Genomic DNA, 25456 nt, shown 5'->3' on the forward strand with positions numbered 1-25456 from the left:
TAAAAGTTACTGTGAACTTTACAAACCACCCAGCAGTATGTAAAGTCAAATTATAAAATAACATAAGTAAATAACAATTGCACATGTGATCTGAGTACTTGTTTATCACTGCGCAATTTATTATTATTTGTGTCGAGCCAAATAAATGACAGGGAGAGAGAGAGAGAGATGGAGAGTGAGAGAGACGTTAGAACACGTCGTACAACCAAGGGGGGGGGGGGCAACTGTAGGGATGCGCATGCGCACACAGATTGTGCGAGCCTTGAACTTTCTAAGGGAAAAAAAAAAAAAACTTTCTCTCCGACGGTGCCAGTGGATAGCAGTCTTCAGTCTTCAGTACCTGCTGGTCTTTAAAGGATTCTGGATTCCTGGACTGTTGGAAAAGGTAAAACATTTTCATAAAACCTTTTTATTGTTTTGTTTTTCTTACTCGTCACTGTAGCTTGCTGTTAATGTTGTGCTAACAGTAATGGTTAGCTATGTTAGATACGTTAGCCTTTGACGTTAACGCAGTTTAGTATCTGGTATATAGAACTGTTTTCCTAACAAAACCACTGTTACAATTAAATGAAGGTGCTCCCAATTAATTTGGCCTCTAAAATATGTGGCTCTATTGCGTGCTGCGTACATAAACTAATGTCAGCTAGACAGATATTAAAATTAATAATATTGTTAAAGTCACCAAAATGGCGCCTGAAGCCTGTTGTGTGAGCTCTGTGTCTGGTCTACAAAACTCAGAAATTCAGTAGCCTGTACTTCGAATTGTGGAGTAGCTGTATAAAATACAGCAATGCATAAGTGTTTTGAATAAATAGAAATGTGACACATGAGAAGTTGTGTCTTTGACTGTTACTGTATAACTTATTTTCAGAGTAGTTGACAAATTATGCTCCGGTCATTTGATGTTACCAAGATAATGTCCTTTTTTAATATAGTTAAATTTTTTATGTACATTTCATTTATCCAACATCATACATTAGGCAAAAAAAGAGGTCATCATACTAACAAGACCAGATAATCCAAAGCATAAAATAATCAATTTTTATCTGAAGAAGGCTTAAAAGTTAGAATAAACGGTGGTATAGTGGTTAGCGCTGTTGCCTCACAGCTAGAAAGACTGTTCAATTCCCGGGGTCAACCGGGTGCCTTTTTGTGTGGAGTTTGCATATTCTCCCTGTTTCTGTGTGGGTTTCCACCCACAATCCAAAGACATACATATCTGAATGACGACCCTACCATGGACTGGCAACCTGTCCAGGGTCTACCCCGCCTAAAAAAACCCCCCAAAAAACAGGTGGGATAGGCTCCAGCACCCCTCCGATCCTTATGACGATAAAGCGGCTTGGAAAATGAATGAACAAAAAATAAATAAATAAATAAGTTTTTGATGTCACAGAATAAAACAATGTAATGGCATTTTGTTTTGTTTTAACATTGCTTCAGTGCAGTCAGCAACACATAACTATACAGATACTGTGTTGAGAAATTAAACTTGATTGAACCTGTTGAATGTATCCTGGGGATAGATCCTTTTACTGGGAAACAGGACACTTTTCAGTATATTCCACTTCTAAAAGTCTTAGAATTAATATGTAATGATCCTAACATTTTAAGACAAATTTTTAGGCCAGATCCCCGTGCTCCTGAAACCTTAACAGATTTTAGTGATGGGAAAATTTACAAAGAAAGTGATTTTTTTAACACAGACAACCCACATTTGAGAATTCAGTTGTATAGTGATGAATTTGAAGTTGCTAATCCATTCGGATCAAAGAAACTTCTACATAAAGTGTCTGCATTTTATTTTACTTTGGGAAATATTCCACCAAAAGACAGATCTGTTTTAAGACATATTCATCTGTTGATACTTGTCAAACATAGATTGGTGAAAACATATGGATTTGAGAAAATATTAGAACCATTAATTTGTGACCTACAGGTTTTGCAAGAACGTGGATTACGATTAAAATTTGAAGACAGACAGTACTGCATCAAAGGTGGTCTGGCCACAATATCTGCAGACAACCTAACCTCTCACACACTTGCAGGTTTTAGCTGCTCATTCAGTAATGGTAGAATATGCAGGTTTTGTATGTGTCATTACGAGGACCTGTCTAAGATCATTAGTGAGGGAGATTGTGTTCTTAGGACAAAGACTATTCATGCATACCATCTGCAATGTGTTAAAGATGACCCCCACTGTAGGTCAGTGTATGGTGTAACTGGCCCATGTGCCTTCAACAAGCTGTCATATTTTGATACCACAAATGCATTCCCACCTGATGTAATGCATGATTTTCTTGAGGGGTTCATTCCTCTTGTTTTGAAGTCTGTTTTAAAAGCCTTGCACAAGGACAAAACCGTTACTATCCAAGAGGTGAATGACAGCATAAGGAATTTTAGTTTTGGACAGAATGACTGCACCTCCAAACCTGCTCTAATACCTGAGAAGGTAGCACTGGATGGAAATATCTCTGGAACTGCTGTTGAGAAATGGACATTATTTAGGACTCTGCCTTTCCTCATAGGCTCCAGGATTGAAAAGGGTAACAAGTTGGTTCGAGAAATAGGAGAGATTATTCTTGCTCCAACCATCAGCACTGACTGGATTAGTAATCTACATGAACTGATCACTTACTTTTTGACAGATTTCAACAATCTGTTTCCTGGTGTGTTTACACCCAAGCTGCATTTTCTGCTACATTATCCTCGGCTCATCCTTGATTATGGGTCACTCCGCTCTCATTGGTGCATGAGGTTTGAAGCCAGACATCAATATTTCAAGACAGTAGCAAGAATCACCAATAACTATATTAATATTTGTCAGACTTTGGCAAAGAGGAATCAGCTTCGTCAATGCTGGGAGTGGCAGCCTGAACGGATCATCAGGAGCGATCATACACAAGCAGCAGTTAATAACTTATCACTTCAAGAACTTCCAGTGAACTTGCAGATTTGCTTGCAGAACTTGGAGGCAGCCGTTACTGTGGATGAGAAACTCTGGACGAGTAAATGCATGATTTTAAACTCTGTAAAATATGCAGTTGGAGATTTCTTCATTTTGGAACTTGTGCATGCAGAGCAAATTCCACTGTTTGTAAAAATAGTCCTGATTGTGTATATCAGGGCAAACTGGTTTCTTGTTGGAAGACTTTTCACAACACTGGAGTTTATAAGACACCTTCATTCGAACGCACCTCAGGAAAATACAGAAGTACAGAACACACTACATTCTTCAGCATACTACTGAAGAGGTTCTACGAGAATTCCCATGTCTCACTATCCCTGTTGTGGTGAGTGTTTTATCAAAAACTGCAGCAAAAAACAACAATAACAATAGTGCACGGCAAAAACACGAATATTTACTGATGTGCTGCACATTTATACAGACTTCTAATAATCACGTACCTACAGGACAGGCAAAGTGACTGAACCAGCAGATTTATTTCATGAGTAATAAAAGTACACTAACAGAACACTAACAGAAATTGCCACATTGACTATGTCTTTCTCTTTGGTTTTATTTTCATGCTACAGGATAATTTTGGACCAATCTGATGCCAATGATAGTTTTTTGGGAAGAATAGTCTAAACATCCCTTTTGCACAGCAATGTGTACTTGAGAATTAAAGTAAACAAATGCAAAATTATAATTTGTTCTCTAATGATAATTGATGTGTGAAATAATGATTGTTTTGGTTTGCTATATAATGGTATATATTATGGTACAAAGCTAATATGTATATGTTTATCCTTTATTTTAGCTTCTTGAAGAGGCTTCCATGTTACTTAAAACTGATGTGGACAAAAAAGTAATCCAAGGATTCAGTAAGTTGGCAGCGAAGCTTGTGTCAATAGCCCCAAACAGCAACCTTAAAAGCCTCTGCTTAAAATCAGTTGATGAGAGCCAGACAGACACTGAAAGAAAAGGTGAGGGCACTTGGCAATAATGAGCAAAAACATTTTCAACTCCTATCTCAGATACCACTTTTTAAGGTTTCACATACAGCACATTAGTAAACACAGTGTCCCTTACAATATCCACAGACTGACATTTCTCCTTTCTCGTCTCTGCACTGATGTACCTTAAGATTTAACTGATATACCCTCGATGCTATATATATATATATATATATATCTATGAAGATTTTCAGTCATTCACACAATGTTTATCCCAAAAAATGTTCAGAGGCAGCTAGACTTGCTCTGCAAGTTCTTTAGGACTCACATTATTTAAAGCTAGCAACTTACAGAACTGAACAACATTTTGGGGGTTTTGTATAAATGCTTAACATTTACACTGAATTACACTGAAAAGTTAATTAGGTATACATTTACTGAACTAATGCTTATGTTCTGCAAGACATTCAACTCCTGATGAAGGCACTCATATGGCCTTTACTGCTTTGTATTAACAAAATTGGCCAGAAAATATTTACATATTTGTCTTTATTTTCCAGGTCAGATAGTAAACACAGCTGTTCTTCTCCTGCCATCTATTTTCAAAGAAAGTGCCTCTCATCTCTACGTCATAAATCAGGTAAATTTAGATTTTTTTTGGTATGGTGAGGGGGGAGTCTTGAACTAATCCAGTATTTTACAGGAGTTTTATACTTTCATTGGGACACCTGTTGTTTATACTTATTTAAACTATACTCCTCATTTCAAGAATTTAATTTCTGTTTCAGGATCCACACAGCCCAATACCTACAATCGTACTCAGCAGCAGTGACGGCAAGCCCTTGAGTGATTCAACTGAGGTCAATGTCCAGATGGATGGACAAAAAATGATTCTGGACAGTGGGGAAATGGACATTTCATTGGCGATGGGTATTGTCTTCTCCCTGTACCATGTCTACAATGTTGCCTATCCAAGTGAACTAAAAAAGACATTTTGCTTTTAGGAGGCATTTGTTCTCAACTTGGGAACTCTGACTACACCTGTACCAGTAGCTGTGCAAAGAGTGGCAAATGCATTAAATATCTCCTAGATTGCCAGCATAGTGCAGGTGAGAGACTGAAATTGTCCCAATGTGGACTAACAAAGGACCATGAGTCATCACATTAAACTTAACTTACATAACTTAAGGCTGCAGTTCATTGATAATTTAAATAAAAAGATTGTTCTTGAAATAGTTTTACTGAAAATGCAAACATGCTGATGAAAATGTGTTGTTTAATTGTCTGTTATGAAAGTATTGCTATTTCTAATGTAATAATTGTTGTTTTATCTATAGTATAATATTTATATGTATTTATTTATAGTACAGTAAAGATATTTAATTATTACTGTTTAAATTACTTATATGCTATTATTAGTAGTGGTGTTGTGCTTAGCGTTAAAATGCCTTTTTGTCTTTTTCTGTAATACAAAGTGCCAATAAACCATTAATATATGTCTATGCTTGTATTTATTTTACCCTACTCTATCTAATTCAATTTAAGATGCATTTTATTTTGAAAGATTTAAAATGGTTCTTTAAAGAACCACTCAGAAAAGGGTTCTTTAAGATGGGTCTTTAAAGAACCATTTGAAAGACCTTTTTAAAAATAGTTCTTCAAAGAACCATTTAAAAAAAAGGTTCTTTGAAAAACCTTTAAAGGTGCCCCAAAGAACCATTTCTTGATGGTTCTTTGGGGCACCTTTAAAGGTTCTTCAATGAACCACTGAAAGAAATGGTTCTTCAAAGAACCATTGTTTGAAAGGTTCTTTGTGGCACCAAAAAAGGTTCCTCTATGGCATCAGTCTAAAGAACCACTTTTGGTTCCAGTTGGCACCTTTATTTTTCTGAGTGTGGGAATGGACTGGACTTAATACTAATTAGAACATGACTGATGTATGAGATTTAAAACCAATCCCAACACTGATACTTGGTAATATCAAAAATCCAATATATCGGGCAATTTTTTTTTTCTTTTAGACACATGAACCATAAACAGATTTCCCCAACATTTGTTACATGTAGTTATTTATGAGTCTTTACTAACACAATTCAGTTTAAAAATAATCTTGTTTGATTGTCAGAACAGTTCATAGATTACTTGTTTACACTCTGCCCGACTCTAATCGGATTAGCTGGCTGTTCTGTTTGTGGGGTTCCGAATACAAGTGTTGTCAACAGGAGAGTTGCACAATGCTCTCTAGTGGAAAAGGTCAAAACTCAGAACACTACTTTTTTTAATTTTCACATTTCGGCTGTTATAAACTCCAATACTGACCTATTAGCAAATAGCTGATATCAACTCTAATTACAATATTAACTTATAACAGAACTGTTATTATAAATGAACAATATTATTATGAATTTCGTGAGCAAGTCGCAATGAATTTGGTGATCATTTCGTCGCAAAAAAGCACTAATTTTGAAATCACTGAAAGAAATGCAGGTTGAAATTTACATACATGCAGTCACTGTATTTTCCATAATCTAGGAGTAAACTTGAAATAAGGCGGTATTTACATTTATATGATTTTCCACTACAAAGTATTACATAAAGTATTTCAGCTGCGAGTTAGAGTAACACCTTCAATAAATGAGTAATTCAAATTCAAAATCTGACAGGCAAGTTAATATGTAATACTGTTATCTTTACATGTGGTCCAGCTGATGTGATCCATGGAGATACTTCCTCAATAATAGGAAAATGACATCCTACAGCCTGTTTATACCCTCAAGATTCCTTTTTCAGTCTCATTCCTGTGGTGCTTAAATGATGCAGTCAAAGTTGCGTTTGCAGTGCTTCAGCATCAACTAGCACTACAAAAGAGGAGTGATCATGAATAGAATAATATTTGGCAGATAATTTAAAATACAACTTTTCAAACAGTTCAACAAATATCAGCAAAATCCACCTATTTTCTGTAGAGATGCATCTCCATCTCCAGGGTTATCGGTCCTGCCTGATGAACGGCAGGTAAGCAAGCCTCAAGACCAATTTTAAGCAAGTGCATTTCATGCATGTGCAACATGTGTACAGCGGCACAGGGAAATAGTCATGCATACACACAGCCACACACTAGCATGTCCATAGTGTGGAAACTCCTTACTGTGAGAAAAGACACAAAGTTTTCTTAATTAAACCATATGGGGAACACCACAAAAGTATTCATAACAACAAATCTAACCAGACTCTTAAATTAACCTCACCCACCTGAACACTGACATTTTAAAGAAGCTAAAAAAGGAAAGTAGCTAAAGGTAAAGCTATCCAAAACTCAGAGCAAGCTACAAGCCAGCAGCCTTGGTATAAGCAAATGTTCAAAGCAGTTATGAGAACAATTATGGAGACATAGAGACAAATCCTTTTATCTGATGAAGTTATAAACATACTGAAAAATCATGTAACTGATACTTGTTTTGTTATAGAAATCTCCTGCAGCTGCGTAAGTTTGGCGAGGTAAAATATGTCATATGGGGGTACAGCAACTAATTTTCAGTTAATTTTCTATATCTCTTTCAAGTAACATACTGGTTTTTGTTTTGTATTGTAGTTTAATCATTTATGTTATTATGAAAATAAGTTTATTTCTGCTTCTATAGGTTGTCAGTTATAATTGTTAGAGAGAAAATTTGCAAAAATACGTAATCAGTGGGTCACACTTTCAGAGACCTTAAATCAGTGTATCTCTAGTTTCGTGCAATATGCCACACATGATGTCTTAAAAGCGAAATTTTGCTGTGTAAAAATGCTGTACATATCAGGGAAAGAAAAAAATAATTAAAGTGTGACACCCAAAAATGAAAAAAAAAAAAAAAAGATTATTATTAAAGGAAATAATGGCTCTTTGTGACACAGATCAGCTGATCACAGCCTGCGCACAAAGAAAAATCTACTGGAACTAAAAACATACATTTTTACATCTGTCATTTGTAAGAGATTCCCTTTCCCACTGCTACATCTCCTACACCTGCCAAATCCCACCTTAAACCCTAGGCTATACCACACTTCTGATCATTTTAATACAATCACTTAATATTTTATTATTCTAAAAAAATTAAGTTATGGTAAATGGACTGATTCTTATATAGCGCTTTTCTACTCTCACGGAGTACTCAAAGCACTCTATACAACATGCCACATTCACCCAATCACACCCATTCTCACAAGCACTTTATCTATACTCAGTGCTTTCTAAGTACATTCACACACATTCATACTCCGATGGATACATCGGAGAGCAAGTTGGGGTTAGTATCTTGCCCAAGGATACTTGACATGCAGACTGGAGGAGCTAGGGATCGAACCACCAACCTTCCGATCAGTAGGTGACCAGCTCTACCTCCTGATCTACAGCCAGTTATGAGGAAAAGAACTTAATTTTACAATGTAGTGATCTCAGCTGTAACACACAGCTATAATGAACGGATTTTCATCTGCTCAGTGACTGTGATGCACCACTCTCACCAAATCCCAGATGAGAATATTACTAGAGTTGCATGACCATCTGTTTATGTTTAACAAGGAGACAGGCCTCTCTGGGGTCTACAGTAGCTGACCAACATCACTAAGGAATTATTATATTAATTTTGCCTGTGGATGACTTTATTTTGAACATTTTACTTTACATGTCTGCAGTGGTCATGCCAAGTGACAAGAAAAACCTGTGTCTTTAAGGGGGGTGGAACCTGTGGTCCCAGACTCAATGATGAGCAAGTAAAGAGAAAGAAACAACAGCAATTAACAAAAAAGCTGTTGTTCATTAAAAAAACTAAATGTAACAAAATTATTCAGAAAGGTTCTAGTGGTGCGTTCCTCTTGTTTTAAAAGGTCAAAACTAAGGCAAGAAAAAAACAGTGAAATAGACCCAGCTGATTGCAGTTAAGTACTCACCTACTTATTTGTGGAGGCCTAAAATAAAAAAAGACAAATAAATAAAACAATTTTTTAATGAATGAGAAAAAGAATCGCTGTAATTACAGGAATATTTATTTTAAATGATTTGAAAAATGCTTTTTTTTTAAGTTAATTATAAAATATTTTTTAACTGACACTTTATGTATTTGTTATTAATATTAGATTTATTTTATTTTTATTTATTTATTTCATGCTGGAAATTCCCTGTGACTAAAACGATATGAAAATGATAGAAAAATAAAAATGACTAAAGTAAAAAAATCCTTCTTTTCAGAAAACATGCTTTACATGACGCACGTGCCTTTAACAGAAAAAACGGTGTTAAAGGGTCGGCTTTTTACTCACCCTTTGATCATCACTCATCAGTCATTCCGATGTCACTGTATTTCCCACGGTCCCACGTTTCAGTGTTAGAAAAGAAACCGCTCGGCTGCTGAGGCTGAAACACAAAAAATCCCGTGAAGCTGCTTCTACTTTCCTGAGCTGCGAAGGCGCTCTGAAGCTCCACTGCCGAGCAGCAGCCTTAAGTCAGGGAAGCAGCCCGGCTTTAACAAGCGCGTTCAACCAACTCAAGTTCCGTTCACGACTTTCAAAATAAAACACAAGAGTTTTTTTTCCCCTTTTTTTTTTTTTTTTTTTTTTTTTAATATGGACTAGCCCATCTCCTGCCTGACTCCAGTGTATGTGAAAAAAACGTCAGCCCTGACTCTATATAATATCATAGACCAGGGTTATTCCTAATATCCCCAGGCACAAAGGAATGACTGTGTAGGTAGAAAGTACGGTACTGAAAACTCCTCAGGGTGGAATAGGAGCTAAAAACACACGAGTTAGACAATGAATGAAGTGAAGAACTAAAGCCTAGTGAAGTACTAAAGCCTACTATTGAAAAAGGAATATTTTGAACTGGGAATCGAGAAGCACTATTGTCTTGAATTCAGTTTTATTTATGTACCACTGAGCTCTTAAATGTCAGGTTTTTGCAAATCATACTGATTTTATTTATTTGTGGGGGTAAATGGCTCAACTATTTCTGGGACCACAAAGGAGAGCAAACATCAGTGGTAGGACGATGTGGCAGCTGTCAGACATGCAACGGCTCTTCTAGGACACTTAGGGGAAGAGAGTTGCTTGAACCAAGAAACAGAATGACTAGACTAATGAAACTTCTTACTATTAACCAAATGTCTACTTTTTTCCATCTGTATTTTCTGCTACTACTGTATTAGTCAAAAGGAGGAGGAGAAGTAGCAAAATGCCTTTGCAGAAAAGAACAGACATCAAAAGATGACAGTCATGGGATCTGAGCTTGCTGTGTTCATCATTTAATCATTATTAAATTTTTAGCAGTAGACTCTAAACAGTTCACCAGGGTGTTTAATTGCTATTTGATGAAATAAGCTGCTCCTCAAATTTTATTTTTTGTTTTGTTTTTGTTTATTTTTTGATGTAATTTCACATATGTTAACAGTTTGACATCTTCACTACTGTTCTATGATAGTAAAAGTAAGGATAACCATTGGATGCAGTCCAAGGGCGTAGATTTGGTTTTGGCATTGGTGGGGACAGATGATTCAACCACCGAACCCTGCCCTGTTTCTTTTTTTTCCCTTTTTGTCTTTGCTTCTTGATAAAAAAAAAAAAAAAGGACAAATATACTTGCCTACATATGCTATTCTACATGCTTTTAAACCATTTAAAATTAGTTTTATATGTGAATTATATAATGTTAAATTACTATTAAACAAATGACTAAGTATTTTAGACTTTAGTTTATTTCAGCCATTGTCCATATAAATCAGGTATCATACAAAAATAAAAATAGTTTCAAATACAGTCATGACAATAAAAGAATATGACTTTAAGGACTTAACAACATTACTTCAGTTATAGTACACCAACATCTATTACACATTAGCACTAAGGGACCACTGAATGACCTGGTGGTTTTTGTCCATAAAACTACTCATCTAAGATTACCACAAAGTAAAAGATCTCTCAGCAAAATTATGCAACATTTTAGGCACACTATTGCCCCTATCAAATCAGTGAGCTGGGATTTTTTATTCTCAACATGAACTACTGTTACAGCAACAGACATGGACTACTGGTGCCCCACACAACAACTCAATGTCCACTATGTGAAGGAGCCAAACACATGCCTTCTCCTCTCGATAACTGAGATAAACTGCTGGCATATTTGTTTTACATCTATACTGTCCAGTCTCTCTTGGTGGACATGGCAACACGTTATTCATGGTTACATACAATTTTAGACTGATGTGGGCCAAAGCCTAGCACATAATTCATAATTGCCAACCTTGAGACCTCAGAATTGGTCTCAAGGGGGGTATATATATGTATATGTATATGTATACATATATATATATATATATATATATACATATATATATAGATATATAGATATATAGATATATATATCTATATAGATATATAGATATATTAGGGGTGCAACAATACTCGTATCAATATTGAACCGTTCGATAGTGCTTTCGGTTCGGTACGCATATGTATCGAACAATACAAAATTTTTAATTTATTTTATCAACTTTTCTTCTGACGATGCTGTCTGTGTTGAGCGCTCAGTGGATCTGCGTTCGACTACTCCGCCTAGGCTGCACTGTCGAGTGCAGATCCACTGAGCGCAGCGCAAGCTAGCAAGACAGAAGTTAAGCTCGTTGCAACATGGCAACTGCCTCAATGCTACCCGAAATTGAATCTCCCCCACCCTCATTCAGATCCGGCGTTTGGAACTATTTTGGTTTTCATGTGAAGCATGACCCTGATGGTAAGCGCGTCATGGACAAAAGTAAAACAGTATGTCGGCTGTGCCACGCAATGCTCAATTACATTGGTGGGAACTAATGTAATAACAAACTTTACCCGAGTCATTTAGACAGCCGTTAGCACATGATTCTCCTTATGGGGACCTGATATGTTTAATATGCTGCTGAGAATATACCCCAGAAGAAACATATAGTATAGCTTTTATTTTGGAACGAGCCCTTTCTCGGTAATAAACTCTTTTCCAAAGATGAGTGATTTCTCGATCTGATAGATTTATTTATTTTTTTATTATTTTGTTGTTTCAGCAACATTAAATTTAAAAACTGTACTTTTGAGTTAAAATATATATTTATAATTTTAATAAATGACAAATTAAAAAGGCATGAACATTTCTTTGTATCGAAAAAATATCGAACCGTGACACCAAAGTATCGAACCGAACCGAACCGTGAATTTTGTGTATCGTTGCACCCCTAATATATATATATATATATATATAGACATATATATATATATGTCTATATATATGTACAAAAAACTTGAATTTTACAATGTTTATTTATCGGATAAAATAAGTTACATGTCACCGTTATTATTGTAGGCCTGAGGACTCGGTGTTGTACCAAAAAGTGATTGTCTGCCAAAAACTGATTGCTTGTATTTAAACTGCTATAAATAACTTGTTGGTCTATAATATGTGAAACATATGTCAAATGTATCCCTCATGAATGATATCAAGTCATGTTGAGCAACAAGGTAGAAGCCGCAATCAGTTTTTGGCAGTGACTTTTATGTATCCTTTATTTATGCGGTTAAAAAAAATTCTTGTTGACTTTAAAAATGTCTCTTTTAAGAGTAATCTGGCCAAGAGAACAGCTGAAATTGCAACAAATGCAAAAATAGTTCTGTAAACATATTTTAAGTGGACAAAAGGGAGCTGATTGATTATAATGTAAGTACAATAACACAGTTACAAAGATACTTGAGAAACAGGTAATTTTTTAATTTTATATATAACCCCTTTGTAATACCTGTTCACAGAAGTCTATTTAGCAACATACGTAACGATATTGCACATAAAAACACACAGAAACATTGGAAATCAGTTTTTGGCAGGCAATCACTTTTTGGCACAACACAGGCTCGTATATTTGACGTTTACACAGCTACATTCTCGACTGAAAATATGTTAAAAGTTTATTTTGCAACCCAGAAAGAGTAATAAGAGTAATATTAAAACTAAGTAGCTGCAGTAGTAGTAGCCATTGTTGGAAACTGGAATTGGCAGTGCCAATCTGGTGTATGGTTTTTCAATTTTGTTGTCTGGGTGGAAAAACGGGAGAATGGTGGCTCCGGGAAATTTTCGGGAGGGGCACTGATATTCGGGATTCTCCTGGAAAAATCTGGAGGGTTGGCCTGTATGGCGTAGCATAGCCTGTAACGTTATTATGATGGACACATTTTATGAGTGAACCTGACTTTAAGTGACTTACAGGTTTCTTTGAAAAATACTTTCTTATATCCAGGTTCTTCCTTTTTGCTGCCATCCTCCTCTCCTCCTTGCACGTCCTCGCAGCGCAGGCTTGCCGCTGCTAAAACTAAACAGAGCTCCCTGAAAGGCACAGCCAATCACATTGGCCATATTTGTCACATGAGGTAGGACCCCAGTAGAGAACGTAATTTAACTCTTTCTGCGCCGCAGGTGAATGAGACGTTGACAGATCTTTTTTTTCTTTCTATCGGGTTTGTTTTTCTTTACTTGAAGAGATCAGATTATTGGTGGGGACAATTCAATAATGGCTGGATATTGGTGGGGACATGTTCCTTCCGTCCATGCCAAATCTACGCCCTTGATGCAGTCACTTCTCAAGAGGCACTAAAATGTTATTTTGAAGAGGGGTAGTGTTTCCTGTGTATTGTGAGTCTCTAGGTCTGTCTTGACAGTTTATCGAACTACAAGTGTGCAGGAGCTGCAAGCCCTTGAGAGAATGAGAAAGGAAACCCTTTGCCCTCCCTGCAGACAAATGAGGACAATTACAGACACGTTTGAACTCCAACTGTTAACCAAATGCCAACCCCTACTGTTTTTAACCACTTCTTTGTTTGCCTTGATGCATCCAGGTAAGTAAATCTCCAAAAGTTGATTCTGTTCATCTGGACGTAGCCTTTTCAGTGGGAGAAACGTTTCATCACTCATCCAAGTGACTTCTTCAGTCTCAGCTGACTGCAGGTTTCCCCAATCTTATAAACAGTACATTTGCATAATGACTGAAACTAGCACCACTGAAGGAACAATGGGCTGGGAGGTCAGTTCCTTCATCATAATTATGTAAATTCTCATGACCATTGATCAACAACCACTGATCAAGCCCACTGATCAAGACCACTGATCAATGGCCATGAGCAATGTTCCCTCTAATTTTTCATGTGTCTGAGCGAACACACAAACTCCCTGAGCGGTCCGTTGGACCACTGTGAGCGACATCAGACGTGTGCACTGTGGTCACGCCGGCATCTAATCCATCCAAGTTACATGGTTTATTAAAATAATCAAATTACAGCATTTACATTTATGTTAGACTACTTTTAATTAACTGCTTTAGCCCACTTACAATGAAAATGTAAAAAAAAAAATCTAGTCATTGACCTGTGTAGTATGTTAACACTTTTGGAAGCAAAAATAACTTGAACTCCAATTTTGAAAACACAACTTTCTTTCTTTTTAAAAAAAGCTCTGACTTGTATTATGAGTCTGTGGTCTGGGAGAGAGTCCTGTAGCTCTCTGTCTGCAAAATATAGTATATAATGACCAGTGTTGGGCAATTAATTATATAATTACTTCTTCAAAAAAGTAACTCGGTTTGGCAAACAACAAAGTTTTTTGCAGCTATTTTTTTTTAAATGCAGCCAAGGCGTTTTTAAATAAACCTTTCAAACTATTTACAGAACAATCAGCTGTTCTGCATCAAATTTGATGCCACACAAATCATTTGTGCCACTGCAAAAAATAATTTCTGTCCTCTATGAGATAAAGGAGAACAACAGCCTGATGCCTGCAGGCCTGACAACAGGAGATGTATCACTCCTCTAACACCTGTAACATTCAGCAGTCGCCTCATTGTTCTGACACACACAACAAAACTACACTACACACTAACTACACAAGATTTGCGCTAAACGTCTCAAATCTCTCACATCTCAAAGCACCGGTGTCACTCCTAAAACTTCCTCCCGTTTCTTAACAACTAGATGCCACGTTGCCATATCATTTTTTGATTGGTCGACATGGTACTTTTTTGGACGAATAGGAAAGGGAGAGGGGGGTGGAGTTTGTTTTTGCTCACAGGCAGAGAGTGCTTTCGAGCTTTTTTCCTTATAAAACGCCGTTTTTACGGTTTATTCCCGCAGTAAATATAAACAACGACAGTATTCAGGAAGAAAACCAAACATTGCATATTATTTTTATCACAACTCTGGTTTTACGTGGCCTATCAACACAATTTAAAAACTGGTATAATGTCCCCACTTTTTCCGTCAACTGTTCCATCTGCCCTGCTCACATCTCCAATGGTTGTACACATCGTCATTAATGTGGCTCACTCCACGCCGCTCTGCTAGCTAAAAGACCGGTGTCGGCACATAAGAACACTGTCATAGCCTGTCAACGACGTTGATTAGCTGCGTATATACGAATGTAAATCGCATTATTGGCTGGGCTATGGGATAAGGTGGCATCGTTCTAATCCCATATGGGAGCAGCAAGTCACTCACTGACTAACACTGCAAAACAGAATTGTTAAAGTATTAATTTTTATTTAATTCAGGTTAGATTTTTTTTGTGCGCAACACAGATTTTCTGTGCGCAGAGACCGTGCCAGCAGCGCGCAATTGCGCACGTGCGCAGCTTAGAGGGAACATTGGCCATGAGTACCATTCACAGAGAGCTGGGGAATGTCTGCAATCACAGCATTGTAAGATGGCGAAAGATGTACCCTTAGGCGCCCTCCTCTATTCAGAGATGATCTTTCCCTTTTCACGCAAATGGCCTCCTTGACTCCGCCCTCAAACCAGCGTTCCTCCCTGTCCAGGATGTGTACATCCTCATCATTGAAAGAGTGTCCACTGGCCTGTAGGTGTGAATAGACTGCAGAGTCCTTGCCTGACGAGGTAACTCTTCTGTGCTGTGCCATCCGCTTCACCAGAGGTTGTTTGGTTTCCCCGATGTATAAGTCCTGGCAATCCTACTGGCATTTAACAGCATAGACTATGTTACTCTGTTTGTGTCGGGGGACCCAATCCTTGGGGTGGAACAATTTTTGGCGCAGCGTGTTTTGGGGTTTAAAAGCCGCAGAGACACGGTGTTTTGAAAAAATGAATCTCAACTGTTCTGATAATCCTGACAGATACGGGATCACTATGGGTTTTTGCTTAGGCAGCAGCTGTCCTTCTCTCCTGGATTGGCTCCAGTAACACTATGTTACTCAACAGAGTAAGAGTAAGCTGAGACTGAAGAAGTCACTTGGATGAGTGACAAAACATTTCTCCCACTAAAAACGCTACATCCAGATGAACAGAGTCAACTTTTAGACACTTCTTTTTTCTTATGGACACTGCCTTTTGAGCAGTAGTGCCTTACTTACATAATGTTGCCTGTAAATTTGCCATATTTGAAACAAGAGGAGGATATTAGCTTTTACAAGTCGACTCTCTCTGTTATAAGATTTCCCAACTATTGCCCTTAAATTACAAAAGTGGATAGCAACCTAACCCCAATTGACTTGGTGGGTGTTAGGAGGTTAAAAGACCCTGAAATATGAAATATAGTTATATTATATCATCTTCTTAGTATATAAACAATGCTCCACACAATATTTTACATTCGTCCATTAAAGCATGAATTTAAATGACACTGAGAAGAGGCTGTTGGCTAATGTTGCCATTTCTTTTGATATGAAAAGCGACAAAGTCATTGTTAATTATTAAACTCTTTGTTCCTTGAAAGTGAAGTACAGCCATGATAGCAGGCCAGTTCTCTAAGCATCTTGGGAAAGTTACCACAGTTCTACTATAGATTTACAATATGTGTAAACGTCTTGAGTCATCACTCTAATTTCTTTAGATTTTGCTTCCAAGCAGCCAGACTTTCTTGTAATTTTTTTAAACAGTTTTGAGCAGTTCTTAGTTCTCCATGCTTCCTGGTGGTATTTCAGTGTTTTCTTTTGGACATTGGCTGCTTTTTCATTCATTTTCAGAGTAATATTTATTTGTTTGTTAAGCCCCTTCACACTATATAGCTATGCAGCTATATCATAAAGCCAGATGATACAAATCAGATCCCCTTACTGGACGTCTTTAAGACATAAATAAATATATTTGATCCGAAAAATCTTACTCTGGATGCATTACCCTGGCCTCCAGTAAAACTTTGAGGAACCTTGTTGTCATTTCACATGTCCTTCACCATACACATTAAACAAATGTGTAGTACTGCTTTTGTTCATCTGTGCACAGTGTTGGGAAGGTTACTTTTTAAATGTATTCCACTACAGATTACAAAATACATGCCCCAAAATATATTTTGTAACGTATTCTGTTACGTTACTCGATGAGAGTAACGTATTCTGAATACTGTGGATTACTTAATATATTGTCGTGGTTTTTAAAACTACCGAAATGTACTATTGCTGTGTGATTTATTACTATTACTGAAGGCTACTCACCATACCAATAACAACTAGATTTTTAAATCTTAATATTGTAGCAGGTCAGGGCTGTTTGGGGTTTGACAGCTATGTTCTGTTGTTCCAGGCGGCAGCGTTATGTTGCCATGGTTACAGATGACGCTCTCTCTCTGCGACTGTGTGTTTTCTGGGTGGAGAGAGCGCCTTGTTGTTGTTGTTATGCTAGTGCTGCGCCGAGCAGTGGAGGTAGCAGCGTGTGTGTTCTGTTGAATGCTAATAAACGGCTGTGCTCCCTGGCTAACTCTGCGGGAAGCAAGACCAAACGATACCTCTGTCTCCTCCTTGTCTGAGCTCGCCACATTGGTGTCAGAAGTGGGATAGCTCACCCTCGCCGGAATGGAGAGGGACATTCAGAGGCTGGAGCAAGCCGTCGAGGAGAGCATTCGCCGCTTGGGGAGCTGGCGATTGAAGAGAGAGGACGCGACCGGCCATGTAAGTCCCCCAAGGGGTCCCGACAGCCCGTCGCGACAGACGCTAGGACAATACTTCGTGGGCTGCCTCTGTCGACCGACATGCCGAGCCCCCGACAGCGAGCAGTGATGCCTACAACGCCAGCTAAGGTACCGAAATACAACGGGCTAACCCCGCTATAGCCCTACCTCTCACAAGTCCGGCTAGCAGTGAGGCATAGTGGCTGGAGCGACGAAGAGGCTGCTACGCACCTAGCGCTAGCATTGGAAGGAGATGCACTGCAGGTACTGCTTGACCTAGCCCCGGCAGAGCAGCATGAGCTCCAGGCCCTCACCATGGCACTCGAGAGGCGATTTCGGCAGCGGCACTCCACCGCCCCAAAGACCAGAACTATGTGGCCTCAGAGAAATGTGAGGGGGAGCGGTGTAGCAAGGGGACCACCGCTCCAGCTTCCTGCCCCCTTCCAAGAACGATGCACGGTGGTGGGCCTAGTCGGGCACCTCAAGGGACTCTACCTTAGCTGCTGTGTTGAGGACCAGCCCTGCCAGGCCCTGGTGGACACGGGGTCTACCATTTCCCTAATACGACCTGGTGTGCTCCCTGGAATGTCCGGGCCGCTTGTGATGGGTTGGTCGCCCACCGACACCCAGCTGATGACGGTGATGGGGGAGAGAACTGACATCCGGAGGAAGAAACCGTTGCAGATCCGAGTGAAGGATCTGGAGCTGGTGCACGACTTCTGGCTTGCTGACATCCAAGACCAGTGCATCATTGGCCTTGATCTGCTGACCCACTAGGGGCCTGCGTTGACACCGCAAAGCTGGCTATCACTCTTGGTACAGAGACTCTGGCCCTCCCGTGCAGTCAAAAGCAGGGAACAGAGGGGACCAGAGACAGACAAGCTGGGCTTCAGGCAGCTGCCGCTCAACAGACTTAGGACGCTGGTGGCTCTGGACCATCTCTACTCGCCTCAGCCCCAGCCTCTAGGCCCGACAAACCTCCCTCAACCGAGACTACCCAAGCTGTTGATGACCTGTGACAGCGCAGCAGCGTAGGTCTCACTGTTGACCAGCGCCAGCGGTTGAAGTGCCTCCCGGACGAGAATGTGGACATCATTGCTGCTAGTGACGAAGACTACAGGCAGACGCGGCTGGTTCAGCACACCATCGACACCGGCTCTGCTCAACCCATCCGTCTACGCCCACACCGGCTGCCCCTCTCGAAACGACTGGACAGGGGTGTCGGGACAGGGGCCCAAAGTGAAGGCCTACTACTACCAGTACAACAGTCTGGAGACCCACGACGGCCTCCTATGCAGGAGATGGCTGGCCCCCGGCCAGCTGTTGGTGCCTCGGTCACTGCGGTCGCAGCTGCTCAAGCTTGTCCACGGCTCGGTGGGGGCCGGCCACTATGGGAATGCCACAACTCTCCACCGTCTCAGGGGACGGTTCTACTGGCCTGGTTGTCGATGGGATGTGGAACTTCATGTGCACTGCTGTGACACCTGCACGGCACGAAAGGGCTCCATTCAATGCTCCACTGCCCCCCTGCAGTAGTATCTGGTGGGGGCCCCGATGGAGAGAGTGGGAGGGGACGTCCTAGGGCCTTTCCCCGTCACCGAGTCAGGGAACTGTTGTTGGCTATGGACTGCTGCAGGAGGCGGAGGGAGCTTACTTACAACTGGGCTCGTCAGGCACTCTTTTCGACTGCAGTATTATATTTACATGCTTCCATCTCCTGTTTCAGGTCGGTCATTTTTTGAATAATGATTTTTAAAAAATATTTCTTCAAGTCATTATGCAGCCACAAGTAGAGGTGACATTGGCCGCGAGTTTGAGACACAGGCATTAGAGCCTCTTAATGCGTGTTTTGTTTGGGTTTCCACTGGCGTGGAATTACCAAAAGTAGACAGGGCATAGCCTAACATATGAAACAGGAAAAGACCGTGTTATCCATTTATTTCAACAAAGTAACTGTATTCTGAATACCACCTTTTTAAATGGTAACTGTAATGGAATACAGTTACTTATATTTTGTATTTTAAATACATAACGCTGGTACATGTATTTCATTACTCCCCAACACTGTCTGTGAAATATCTCTATTATTAGGAATGTGCTGTCTTGGAGTGTTGCTGAAAAACTAGTTCACAGATTCATTATTCTGAGCTGCATTCTTGGAATTCATTATTTTCAGGTTCCTCTCCATTAACCATATCGCGATGGAGTGAGTTTGTGTGCCTGTGTGATCACTGGAGCCATGCTGTCATGAGCAGTTTGCCCCTAGTAGAGTAGCCTAGGCTAAATTGGTTCTGGGTGAGGGGCCAGATTAAAAGAGTTTTAAAGAAAAAACAAACATTAACGAAATTGAATCTAAGGGTTTCCTGCTCAAGACACAGTTACTAGTCCCCAAATTCATTACAACTTGCTTACTAATAACTGATAACAATTATGTTATAATTAGGGCCCGAGCACTGAGAGTGCCCTATTGTATCTGCTCCGTTTATTATTATTAGGGCCCGAGCACTGAGAGTGCGAAGGCCCCATTGTATCTGCTCCGTTTCTTATTATTGGCTTTTGAGGGGCTTGGAAAGTTTAAAAAGTCTTGAGATTTGGCCCACACCTCCAATGTGATGAAGGCTTTCTTGTTCCAGTCTGATCAGTACGAGACTTTACAGGCGTGATGTCAGACCTACAGTGAAAACTGTGACTTTTCGCGAAAGGGTGTGACCCCAGCAGCATGGCGAACATTGATGTCTCGCCATGAAGAAACAAATTAGTATAACTCAATGAAATCCAGTCTGATCAGCACCAGACTTTAAAGGCATGATGTCAGACCCGCCCTGAACAGATTGATGTGCCCATTGTCAGGAATACGTAGACTGCCACCTAGTGGCAACAGGAAATGTCATGTCTTATATTTTGTTGCACTGATTTTCACAGGCTCATCGTGGCCACCTCAAAAGCGGTGAATATCACCATCAGTCCCTCATGATGCTTCAGTGAGAAAATTGTGACTTTAAACTGAACGGCGCACCCTGGTGGCAACGCGGTTCACCATGAACAATGAAGTGGCTTTTGAGGGGCTTGGAAAGTTTAAAATGTCGTGAAAATTGGCGCACACCTCTAATGTGATGAGCGCTTTCTTGTTATTTTACCATTTTCATTGATTAGCGCAAAATGGCTCCACAGCGCTCCCTAGACAATTTCAAAACAACAGCCCCTGCTCTGTGTTTTGTCTATAAGTCTGAAACCTGGTAAGCTTATGGAAGATATCAAGATGTACAAAACAGTCTGTTGGAGCAATATCCCAAATCCAACAGGAAGTCAGCCATTTTTAAATTGATGTGTAATTTCTGCGACATTTTCCCCTCTTTTCAGGCACCGTTCTTTGACAAACTCCTCCAAGGGATTTCATTAGATTTACGCGATCTCCAGTGCGTGGAATCCAAAGACCTTTGTGATGTTAAATTGCAAATCTTTTTACGCTCAGGGAAACGGGGTGGTCATGGCGGCATGTGGAGTTTCAATCACTCGCCAAAAAGCAGTAATCTGCTGTCACTCAAAACACAATGGGCGTTTATCAATATGCGTACTTGTGCGTACTTGCGTTCTCGTGTACTCGTGATACGTCATCAGTCGGAGACCAAGTACTGTTCCAATTGGCACGCATCACGCCGAGAACGCGAAAAAGTCCCGGATGTGTTCTCGATCCGCCCATTTTATCGAGCATGCATCGGTGTAGACTTGGGACAGCTATATATCCCAGAATGCATTTCGTCCAAAACTCAACAGCGGACTCCCGGCACATCGCCCCCCATGGGGTCTTCTCACTACTCAGGTTAAAGAAACCCCAGCAGCTGTCTATAGTATTGAGTGTCCACTAGAATAGAAATAAAAGCGTTCTAACATCTCACCTGCTTGTTTTATTAAGGTATGTACACGTATGTACATGTACACTATTTTTATTAATAGAGGTTTCACTACTGAGGTTAAAAATGATATATAAGTCACGTAGATCACTTCTAAATGTTAATGTTTGGTTTATTTGAGTGTTTTATTTGTTCCTGAGTAAACCGGTTTGGCTGTGATTAAAGTTAAGCTTCATAACATGTTACTCACAGTTACATTAAGAGGGGACGGCAGTAAAAACTCCGGACCTGTGACATCATCACGCACGCTGGTGTTCCGACTGTACAAATCACGAGTCCGTGCTCGCGCGTGCCGAGAATTGAGAAGCGCCAACGAGTCCGTGCTCACGTTCTCGGCGGGTACGTACTCCTGTGCGTTCTCGGCGGGTACGTACTCACCGAGCACGCGAGTACGTACTCGCGTACTTGGGCATTGATAAACGGCCAATGTCCAATCTCTCCCAAAGGTCGCAGTTATGATGAGACTCGAGCTCGGAAATGTTTGTTATGCCATTTGTCATTAATGGTTAGAGCGCCACCTAGTGGGACGACTATAATAATGGTTGAATGAGATGAAATGTTAGCTGGTGGTTAAACGCATGAATTCCATCAATGTGACATCAGATCGGACGCACTGGTTTTAGGTTTTGGGCTTGGCTCGACGTGCTGGGGTGCGAGGGCCCTCATATCGCTGCTTGCAGCTTTAATTGTGTGGATGCCCTCAAAGGGCATCCACACTATTGTTTTCCTGTTTCTCTTTGAGTGGATGCCCTCAAAGGCAACCACTCTATTGAGTTCCTGTTTCTCTTTATTGAGTGGATGCCCTCAAAGGCATCCACTCTATTGAGTTCCTGTTTCTCTTTATTCTTTATTATTGTGTGGATGCCCTCAAAGGGCTTCCACACTATTGAGTTCCTGTTTCTCTTTATTGTGTGGATGCCCTCAAATGGCTTCCACACTATTGAGTTCCTGTTTCTCTTTATTGTGTGGATGCCCTAAAAGGGCATCGACACTATTGAGTTCCTGTTTCTCTTTATTGTGTGGATGCCCTAAAGGGCTTCCACAGAATTGTTTTCCTGTTTCTCTTTATTCTTTATTGTGTGGATGCCCTCAAGGGCTTCCACACTATTGAGTTCCTGTTTCTCTTTATTCTTTATCTTTATTGTGTGGATGCTGGAGGCATCCACACTATTGAGATCCTGTTTCTCTTTAAACTTTATTCTTCAAGTTGCTCCGCCGTTTTTTGCCGCTTAACTACTCCCTCAGTTTTCAGCCGAGTTTCTCCGTTCAAACTCTAAACTGTTCTGCTATTTCTGCTAATTCCGGCTATATCTTTTGGTGTTTATTACTATTATACTTTTTAAAATATTACACTTTTTGTGTCCAATTAAAATGAATGGAAAACTTCCACAATTCTGCTAAAACTTGCTTGTTTTTGAAACGTAACTACTTCCTCATACTTTCACCTAGAAACTCCATTCAAACTTTAAAATGTTCTCAGATTATTGGGCTATTCCTGTGTGATTCAGCTTTTTCAGACCTTCTACCGTTTTAATCTTATCTCTCTGTTTTCAGTTGCAGCTTTGTGATTTTTCAGAAAATACATGCGTTGCTATGGTTGCTATGCAATTAACTCACAGTGAGCGCAGGTCTGTTCTGAATTTTCTCTTCATGTCCGAACAACTTCTTGCTACTCGCTCAATTTCCACTCAACCCCCACAAATTATACATCAAAACCTAGGTATTTTTGCTGGCTTTCAGACAATGTTACTATCTTTATTGTGAACCCAATTGGCCTCGAAGTGACACATGGTCTGGTTACTCCCATTCAAAGTCTGTGGGGAGGTTTTGAAATTCAGAGCTGAAATTCTGTAACGGGAGGCATTTTCAAATCGCCATATCTCCTTAACAAAGCAAAGTTAGGACATGAGGCTTGTGCCAATATATCTTCAGACACTGCTGACACTCACAGTGGAAGCAGTTTTTACATTCATCTTACCGTTGAGCCATAAATTACGTTTGTTTGAGGGGTGGAAATCTGTCCTCCTCTCAGTTTTCACACTCTGAAAATGAAGCCGTTTCTTCTCTCGTCATATCTCCGCGATGGAGGTACAAAGAGCAATGAAAATCGCAGTCAAAATACACCAAAGTCCGCTGATTCACCCAGTACAAGAATTATGCTGCTAGCCCTCCTAGTTTTTGAGTTACACGACGTTTTGTAACTCCAAAAAACGGCGCTTTTCGCCGCTCACCGCGATCTATTTTCTGACTGGTCATGTCTATGTTTTTGAGCCGACCGCTCCCTTCCCAGGTGGCGCAATCAGTAATGACACGGCTCTGCAGCTCAAAGGTCGTGGGTTCAATCCCACCTTGTTCAACTTTTTTTTTTTTTCACTACACATTTATACACTATCCAAGACATGTGATTTATATTGATCATTTATTACAATTCTGCAAAGTTTTATGATTTTAGCAGCTTTTCTAATATGGACCGAAATACATACAAGTACACAGCCTAATGAAGCAGACAGAGGCAGTACCTCTGATTGGTGAATTTGAGCAGAACCAGGTTGTTCTGCCTCTTTTCAGCAGAAACTCTGCTCATTCACCTCTTTTCAGCGCAACTTTCTGCTTCTTTGCCTCTTTTCTGCAGAAACTCTGCTGATTCACCTCTTTTCAGCGCAACGTTCTGCTTCTTTGCCTCTTTTCTGCAGAAATTCTGCTGATTCACCTCTTTTCTGCAAAATTTTCAGCCTTTTCACCTCTTATCAGCACAATTCTCAGCAGCTTCTGCTCATTTCAGCAGAATTGTCCGTCTCTCCACCTCTTCTTTGTAAGAATGACTTTGGTTCAGGGAAATGGATAGTCGCCTTGAGAGCAGGAGGGCTAGGTTCGAATCCTGCTCAGGGTGACTTTTTTTTTTTCACCACCATACAACTTTTTGCAACTTTTCATCTTTTTCAGCTTTTCAGCAGACAGCTTCAGCGTTAAGGCATCCACACAGCATTTTCGCAGGAAATGCAAATTTTTCTAGTTGTGTGGATGCTGGAGGCATCCACACTATTGAGTTCCTGTTTCTCTTTAAACTTTATTGTGTGGATGCTTTAGGCATCCACACTATTGTTTTCCTGTTTCTCTTTAAACTTTATTGTGTGGATGCTTTAAGGCATCCACACTATTGTTTTCCTGTTTCTCTTTATTGTTTATACTTTATTCTTCAAGTTGCTTCCGTACGTTTTTTGGACTTTAAGTACTTCCACAATTTTTGTGCTATTTTCACCGCTCAAATTTTAAAATATTCTGCTATTTCAGGAGATGGGTGCTATATCTTTTGGTATTTTTGCTGTTATACTTTTTAAAATATTAAGCTTTTTATGCAATTTTTTGTCCCATTGAAATGAATGGAAAACTTCCGCAACTCTGCTAAAACTTGCTCGTTTTTGAAACTTAACTACTTTTTCATACTTTCACGTAGAAACTCCATTCAAACTTTAAAATGTTCACAAATTATTGGGCTATTCATATGTGATTCAGCTTTTTCATATCTGTTACCATTTTCATCTTATCCCTCTTAAAGTTTTGAGTTGCAAAATTGTGATTTTTCAGAAAATACATGTGTTGTTATGGTTGCTATGCACTTGGCTTCCAGTGTGCCACTGTAGGTTTCGCAGTCTTCTCTTCATGTCCGAACAACTTCTTGCTACTTGCTTAATTTTCACTCAACTTCCAC

The 25456-nt window shown here is 39.7% G+C and overlaps 1 protein-coding gene across 3 annotated transcripts in view; it reads right to left on the minus strand.

The window, feature by feature from the left end:
- Nucleotides 1-9383, minus strand: part of opn5 (opsin 5) — a 66131-nt gene extending 56748 nt beyond the window's left edge. The window contains exons 1-2 of one of the 3 annotated variants that reach the window (XM_039598414.1): nucleotides 9202-9383; nucleotides 8837-8850 (exon numbers count right to left, since the gene is read on the minus strand). In XM_039598414.1, the coding sequence (XP_039454348.1) occupies nucleotides 8837-8850; nucleotides 9202-9212 (25 nt within the window). In that variant the 5' untranslated portion in view covers nucleotides 9213-9383. Of the gene's footprint in view, nucleotides 1-8832; nucleotides 8851-9201 lie in introns of all 3 variants that reach the window. The other 2 variants (XM_031730162.2, XM_039598415.1) reach the window with 2 other exon arrangements.
- Nucleotides 9384-25456: the final 16073 nt, after the last annotated feature.

Source organism: Oreochromis aureus, linkage group 15 (genome assembly GCF_013358895.1).
Source record: "Oreochromis aureus strain Israel breed Guangdong linkage group 15, ZZ_aureus, whole genome shotgun sequence".
Taxonomy (NCBI): Eukaryota; Metazoa; Chordata; class Actinopteri; order Cichliformes; family Cichlidae; genus Oreochromis; species Oreochromis aureus.